Below are 8352 nucleotides of genomic sequence, written 5' to 3'. Positions count from 1 at the left end.
AGTGTACATAAAAGTATGTATTGGTAGTATGCATAGCTGTTTATATACATGAGATGGATACTAGAATAGAAGCAAATAGAATTCTTTATTGGCCAAGTGTGGTTGGACACACAAGGAATTTGTCCTTGGTGCAGATGCTCTCAGTGTCCATAAAATAAAAAATATGTTCATCAAGAATCATGAGGTCCAACACTTAATGATTGTCGTAGGGTACAAATAAGCAATCAGGAAAGAATCAATATTAATATAAATCTTAAGGATACACGCAACATGTTACAGTCATTAGTGGGAGGAGCTGGGCGATGGAAACAATGAGAAGACTAGTAGCATTGAGGGAATTTTTTTTTTTTTAGCAGAGTGATGGCATTTGGGAAAAAGCTGTTCTTGTGTCTAGTTGTCATGGTGTGCAGAGATAGATAGATAGATAGATAGATAGGAAGACCAATAGTAATAATAATAGTGCAATGCAATAGAATAAATAGAATAATAGAATAAAGATGCAATAGAATAAATTCTATTCTATTTCTGTAATATTAGATGGTGTTTATATAATAGAATAAAGAATTCTATTCTATTTCTGTAATATTAGATGGTATATATATATGTATGTATGTATTTATTTATTAGATTTATTATATGTATACCATCTAATATTACAGAAATAGAATAGAAGTCTTTATTCTGTTATTCTATTTATTCTATTGCATACATGCAGATGAATTTGTGTAGATGTGGAGAAAAAAAAATTCAAAAAAAAATTATATTCCAACGCAACTCCCCAAACCATCCTCCACAGGGCTGTGGATTCTGGGATTTGTAGTTCAAACCTTCCTGAGTGCCAGGGCGGGGTGGTGGTGGGGAAGGCCCAGTTCACTCGGCCGCAAGACCCTCCTCGGCCTCCCCCGAACCTTCTTTTTTCTTCTTCTTCATTTAAAAAAAAAATTCTAATTTTTTTCCCTTCCATGGTCTTTTTTCAACTCCTCCGCATCGCGCAGGCGCGGTTCGGATCCCCGCTCTCCCCCCCCCTTTTGAGAGCGCGTCTTCCCCGCCCTTCTCGTACGTCATCGCCTGGAAAAGGGGCGTGTCTTCAAGCCGCGCCTCCTTTTCTTCCCTCCCTCCCCGCCGCCATGTTGGTCACGTGGTCAGATCTGGGTCTCGTCGCCTAGCAACGGTCGCTAAAGGCCTGCACGGTTTTTCCTGAGGTGGGGAAGGGGCGCGAGGGGAGGCTGAAGTGGTGGGAGGGACGGAGGTCTTCGTGTGCCTTCTTAAAATTTTGGGGGGAGGAAGAGCTGAGCCACCCCCCCCCCCCGCTTTCGTTTAGCATGAGTGGGAGGAGGCTGGGCTGAGCTGCCCCCCCTGAGAGGATACAGTTAGGGGGGAACCAAGTTGGGGGTCTCTGTCCCCAATTTTTTTGGAGGGGGGAGCAAAATTGTCTTTTATTTTCCTGAGGAGGAAAACAAGGCCAGTTCCCAACTGTAAGGGGGCTGGACTACAACTCCCAGAATTCCCCAGCCAGCCAAGCTGGTTGGACTACGACTCCCAGAATTCCCCAGCTAGCCAAGCTGGTTGGACTACAACTCCCAGAATTCCCCAGCTAGCCAAGCTGGTTGGACTACAACTCCCAGAATTCCCCAGCCAGCCAAGCTGGTTGGACTACAACTCCCAGGACTCTCCAGCCAGCCAAGCTGGTTGGACTACAACTCCCAGAATTCTGGGAGTTGTAGTCCACCTCTCTTTGCAGTGACCCAGTTTGGGAAGCTCTGCAAGGAGCTGGTTGGTCTCCCTTTTCTGGGTCTAAATTCTAGGTCTAAAATAATGTTTGTGAATTAAGGGGTTTATAATCGTTTTTATAGGTTTATACTGCTGTTTTTATTGCTTATATTGCTGTTAGCTGCTCGGAGTCTGTATGGAGTCACATAGGTAGGTAGGTAGAGATAGCTAGATCAGTGTTTTTCAACCAGTGTGCCGTGGCACACTACTGTGCCGTGAAACATGGTCAAGTGTGCCGTGAAGAAGGAAGCTCAGGTTCCGGTCTCGCAACTTTTTGCTGAGAGAGAGAGAAAGAAAGCAAGAGAGAGAAAGAAAGAGAGAGAAAGAAAGAGAGAGAAAGAAAAGAGAGAAACAGTGAAAGCAAGAGTGAGAGAGAGAAAGAAAGCAAGAGAGAGAGAGAAAAGGAGAGGAAGGGAGAGAGAAATGAGCAAAAAGGGGAGGAAAAAGGAGAAATGAGAAAATGATTGAGACAGAGAATGAGAGGAAAGAGAGAGAAACAAAAGAGAGAGAAGTGACTCTTGATTTAAAGCATATGATAAATAGCACCCAAGGAATAAGAGAGAAACCCCCCCCCAGCCCTCACCTGTTTTTGGAAATGGTTCAAGAGTGTGTATACACACACAAGGGTGGGGAGGAGATGGATGGAAAAAGAGGGGAGAGTGTCTTAGGGTGTCATTTTGGTTGTTGGTGTGCCTCAGGATTTTAAAATGTAAAAAATGTGCTGCGGCTGAAAAAAGGTTGAAAATCACTGAGCTAGATAGAGATATTAGTAGTGAAATCTTCCTTAACCCATTCCTCCCCTTTCTCTTTCCCCCTCCTGCAGGGTCCTTTCTGCAGACGCCATCATGAGTGACCAATTGAAACTCATCGTGGAGAAGCTCAACAAAGAGCCCTTCAAAAAGAATTTCAACTTGATCACTTTTGACTCTCTGGAATCAACGCAGCTCTTGCAGTTGCTGAGCGATGTTCTGGGCGAGATTGATCCCAAGGTACTTTTACCAGGTCAAACAAAATTATGTTTGGAAAACTTGGGGGATCCCTTATTACAGGGATGGCAAACCCTTTTTTTCCCCTTGGGTGCCTTTTTTCTAGCTTACCAAGAAGTAGGTTGTGGTCTACTTTGTCAAATACCTTGCTGAAATCTAAGTTTGTGGGTGCTCTGATACTGGAGGTTTTTAAGAAGAGATTGGATAACCGCTTGTCTGAAGTCTGCCGCACGAATCCCAGCGACCGGTTAGGTCCCACAGAGTTGGCCTTCTCCGGGTCCCGTCGACTAAACAATGTCATTGGGCGGGACCCAGGAGAAGAGCCTTCTCTGTGGCGGCCCCGACCCTCTGGAACCAGCTCCCCCTGGAGATCAGAACTGCCCCCACCCTCCTTGCCTTTCGTAAAGCTCTTAAGACCCATCTCTGCCGTCAGGCATGGGGGAACTGAGACATCTCCCCCGGGCCTATATAGTTTATACATGGTGTGTTTGTGTGTATGCTTGCTTTTAATAATGGGGGTTTTAGCGTTTTTTAAATTATTAGATTTGTTACATTGTCTTTGTTATTGTTGTGAGCCGCCCCGAGTCTACGGAGAGGGGCGGCATACAAATCTAATAAATAATAATAATAATAATAATAATAATAATAATAATAATAATAATAAATGGAGGCTAAAACATACGAAGAATGGTTCAAAAAAACAGCTTCCCCCTTTCCTCAGAGGCCCTCTGAAGGCCAGAAATGGCCTGTTTCCCAACTTCAGGTGGGCCCAGTAGGCTTGTGTTTTGCCCTCCCCAGGCTACAAAGTCTTCCCTGGAGCCGAAGGAATGTAAAAATGCCCTCCCACACCTACCCAGAGGGTCTCTGGAAGCCAAAAACGCCCTCCCAGAGCCTCTGTGGGCCATAAATCAGCTGGCTGGCACACACATGCACGTTGGAGCTGAGCTAGGACAATGGCTCATGTGCTAGCAGATGTGGCTTTGTGTGCCACCTGTGGCACCCGTGCCATAGGTTCACCATCACTGCCTTATTAGCTGGAAGGATCAACCCTGGGAGTTTTTCCCCCCTACATCTTACAGAGCATGGATGTCAAACTCGATTTCACTGAGGGCTGCTGCAGGGCTGTGTTTGACCTCGAGGGGCCGGGGTGGGTGTGGCCAGCTCAGCTCGCTCACATTAGAGAAACATCTTTCGGCTGTGGCGAGGGGGGCATTTGCCCAGGTTCGCCTGGTGCACCAGTTGCGGCCCTATTTGGACCGGGAGTCACTGCTCACAGTCACTCATGCCCTCATCACCTCGAGGCTTGACTACTATAACGCTCTCTACATGGGGCTACCTTTGAAAAATGTTCGGAAACTTCAGGTCGTGCAGAATGCAGCTGCGAGAGCAATCATGGGCTTCCATGTCACACCAACACTCTGCATTCTGCATTGGTTGCTGATCAGTTTCCGGTCACAATTCAAAGTGTTGGTTATGACCTATAAAGCCCTTCATGGCACCGGACCAGATTATCTCCGGGACCACCTTCTGCCGCACGAATCCCAGCGACCAGTTAGGTCCCACAGAGTTGGTCTTTTCCAGGTCCCGTCAACTAAACAATGTCGCTTGGCGGGACCCAGGGGAAGAGCCTTCTCTGTGGCGGCCCTGACCCTCTGGAACCAACTCCCCCCAGAGATCAGAATTGCCCCCACCCTCCTTGCCTTTCGTAAGCTCCTTAAAATCCACCTCTGCCGTCAGGCATGGAGGAATTAAAATATTCTTTCCCCCTAGGCTTCTACAATTTATTTATTTATTTATTATTTGGATTTGTATGCCGCCCCCTCCGAAGACTCGGGGCGGCTCACAACAAGTGGAACAAATCATAAATAATCCGACTAAATTTAAAATATTTGAAGATTTAAAAAACCCCATATACTAACAGACACACACACAAGCATACCATGTATAAATTAAACATGCCCAGGGGGGAGATGTTTCAGTTTCCCCCATGCCTGACGGCAAAGGTGGGTTTTAAGGAGTTTACGGAAGGCAGGAAGAGTAGTGTGTTTGTATGTATGATTGGTTTTATAACAAGGGTTTTTAGATATTATAGTATTGGATTTTTACATTCTGTTTCTGTCACTGTTGTTAGCCGCCCCGAGTCCCTGGAGAGGGGCGGCATACAAATTAAATAAATAAATAAAGAAAGAAAGAAAGAAAGAAAGAAAGAAAGAAAGAAAGAATGTCGGGGTGCTTGTGGTGGCCGATCACTCCGCCAGTTCTCGAGCTCAGTTTTTGCCTGTGACGACTTCCTCAATTGTGGATGTTTTGATCAACTTATCTGTACCAAAGGCAGATCTGGTTTGGCTCGAAATGAGACCTTTTTCTCCATCTTAAGAGAGTTAAGACACGCCTAAGATGATTGAGATCCTGTGAATTTAACTATGCCCATCCTCAACTTATGGAAGGGAAAAATCACATGTGATTGCATGACTAATGCTTTCACTTCCTGGAAATTCCATAGAACATGCCTGGGCGGTTAACATTCATTATATTTTATCCCCTTAAGCTGCACACAGTAATGTAGGTTATTGTGTGGGTTGTACCTCAACTCTGGTGAAACCAATTGCCAAGGCCAACATAGATTCTAGGCTACATTAACAGAGGGACTTGAAGTGTTAATACCCCTTTATGATGCCTTGGTAAGGCCACACTTGGAATACAGTACTTCATTCAGTTTTGGTCACCACGATGCAAAAAGGATGTTGAGACTCTAGAAAAAGTGCAGAGAAGAGCCACAAAGACGATTAGGAGGCTAAAACATATGAAAAATGGTTACAGGAACTGGGCATGGCTAGTTTAAGGAAAAGAAGGACCAGGGGAGACAGGATAGCAGTCTTCCAATATCTCAGGGGTTGCCCCAAAGAAGAAGGAGTCAAGCTATTCTCGAAAGCACCTGAGGGTAGAACAAGAAGCAATGGGTGGAAACTAAACAAGGAGAGAAGCAACTTAGAACAAGAGCGAAATTTCCTGGCAGTGAGAACAATTAATCTGTGGAACAGAAGTTGCCTCCAGAAGTTGTGAATGCCCCAACACTGGAAGTTTTTAAGTAGATGTTGGATAACCATTTGTCTGAAGTAGTGTAAGGTTTCCTGCCCAAGCAGGGGGTTGGACTAGAGGACCTTCAAAGTCCCTTCCAACTTTGTTATTCTATTTTATTTTATTCTATTCTATTTTATTCTATTCTTTCAGCACATCGTTGACATCAGAGAAGAATTGCCTGAACACACAGCGAAACGGATGTTGACCCTGCTTGGGATTCTTAAATACAAACCTCCAGGAGGTACCAGTGACTTGTAAGTATTAATAGTAATAATAATAAAAAATATGTATCAAATGTACACACTGCCCAATTCCCAGTGACTCTGAGCAGTTTACAAAGTACTAAAAACATTTAAAAAACAAAGGAAAAACACAAACCCCTTCACAAAACACCATGGTTATTATAAAATCCAGCTGTTGTTGAATGCAATAACATCATATATTTACACAAAACTTATCTCTTTTAGAGCTACCTGTCTGTTAGCTTATCTGTCACCTGATACTTTATTATTTATCCCTCTTCATTTGATAATCTTAATTTCGAAGACTTAATTGGGCTGAGGAGTTGGGTGTAAGGATGGGGCTAATCAGAAAGTTTGCTTTAAATAATAATAATAATAATAATTTGTTAGACTTGTATAGAAACATAGAAGACTGAGGGCAGAAAAAGACCTCCTGGTCCATCTAGTCTGCCCTTATACTATTTCCTGTATTTTATCTTACAATGGATATATGTTTATCCCAGGCATGTTTCAATTCAGTTACTGTGGATTTACCAACCACGTCTGCTGGAAGTTTGTTCCAAGGATCTACTACTCTTTCAGTAAAATAATATTTTCTCATGTTGCCTTTGATCTGTCCCCCAACTAACTTCAGATTGTGTCCCCTTGTTCTTGTGTTCACTTTCCTATTAAAAACACTTCCCTCCTGAACCTTATTTAACCCTTTAACATATTTAAATGTTTCGATCATGTCCCCCCTTTTCCTTCTGTCCTCCAGACTCTACAGATGGAGTCCATGAAGTCTTTCCTGATACGTTTTATGCTTAAGACCTTCCACCATTCTTGTAGCCCGTCTTTGGACCCCTTCAATTTTGTCAATATCTTAAGTGAACACAAGAACAAGGGGACATAATCTGAAGTTAGTTGGGGGAAAGATCAAAAGCAACATGAGAAAATATTATTTCACTGAAAGAGTAGTAGATCCTTGGAACAAACTTCCAGCCCTCGGAGCTTTGCTTTATATATTTCCACCTCAGCAAGTTTACGAACGTATGTGGGAAGAAGCCACAATAAAATCGATTGGGTATCACTTCCAAACCATGGATTGGGGTATTTGTTTTGTTCAGGCTCCATGGCTGCTGAATATACAGTACTGTACTGTACTCTGTTTTTTCCCCAGTCCCCTGCATAACACTAGAGGGCGCTGTTGCTTTGACACAGAGGGCCAGGGACTTTTCCCAAAGAGCTTACACTATAAAAGTTCATATTTAGTTGATTAATGGCAGACCGGTAGCTGCTTCTTGCTTAATTCCCTGAACTGCAGCCATGATCGTGTGGGGTTGATTGCCAGGTTTATCTGAAGAGGATGGCACTTAGCATGGGTCCAGGGCTGAATCAAATTGGACACGTGGTGCTGTGGCCAGAGTTTACAGCCAACCTCTCAGACATGGTTTGCTGAGAAGAGGAGATTTTAATTCGTTTGTCAGAAAGATAATAATAATAATAATAATAATAATAATAATAATAATAATAATAATAATGTTCTGTCGAGCTACCTGGTAGAATCCTCCCAAAAATTCAGTTACAAATTTCAGACACACACACATGTTTGAAAATTCAAAACAATGTTCTTTATAATGAAAATTCCCTTAACCTAAGCCCTCTTTTGGGATAGCAAATAGCCCTCGTCTCCAAACAAACTGGTAATTGGTACAAGTCCCTCATCAGTTCTGTGATACTTAGCTTGCAGCTGTGAGGCAATTCACAGTCCTGCTTCTTTCACAAAGTGAAACACACTTTGCTCTGGTTTAGTTTCAAAGTGGGGGAAAATCAGCACACAAAAGGTCAAAGTCAGTAAAGCAGTCACGAAACACAAGGATCAGATAATCCTCCACAATGGCCAAACCCACAGGCTGCTCTTTATAGCAGCCTCACTAATGACCACAGCCCCACCCAACCATAGGTGGCCTCATTTTCTTTGATAATAATCTCTCAGTTGTTGCTGCCTATGCATCGCTCTCCGCATGCGTGGCTGTATCATTAACTCTTGTTCTGAATCCAAGGAGGAGCTAGAGAATTGATCTCCTTCTGAGCTGTCTGCCCCACTCTCCTCCTCCCTGTCACTCATGTCTTCTTGGTCAGAGGAGCCTTCATCTGCAGATTCCACCGGGGGCAAAACAGGCCTGCAGCATGTGGATGTCTCCCCCACATCCACAGTCCTTGGGGCAGGAGCTGGGCCAGAGCTAACCACAACAATACTTATATAGAAATAACAATAATAGCTCAGTTAAGAA

The 8352-nt window shown here is 43.7% G+C and overlaps 1 protein-coding gene across 1 annotated transcript in view; it reads left to right on the top strand.

Annotated features, from left to right (window-relative positions):
- The first annotated feature begins 1748 nt into the window (after window positions 1–1748).
- IFT81 (intraflagellar transport 81) overlaps window positions 1749–8352 on the top strand; it is a 48225-nt gene continuing 41621 nt past the window's right edge. Inside the window, exons 1-3 of the mRNA XM_070762014.1 lie at window positions 1749–1773; window positions 2594–2759; window positions 5988–6091. Coding sequence (XP_070618115.1) covers window positions 2616–2759; window positions 5988–6091 — 248 coding nt within the window. The 5' untranslated portion in view covers window positions 1749–1773; window positions 2594–2615. The remainder of the gene's footprint in view (window positions 1774–2593; window positions 2760–5987; window positions 6092–8352) is intronic.

This window comes from Erythrolamprus reginae, chromosome 10 (assembly GCF_031021105.1).
Source record: "Erythrolamprus reginae isolate rEryReg1 chromosome 10, rEryReg1.hap1, whole genome shotgun sequence".
NCBI classification, from domain to species: Eukaryota; Metazoa; Chordata; class Lepidosauria; order Squamata; family Dipsadidae; genus Erythrolamprus; species Erythrolamprus reginae.
The sequence above is the reverse complement of the archived record's forward strand: the minus strand, read 5'-3'. Positions and strand labels throughout refer to the sequence as shown.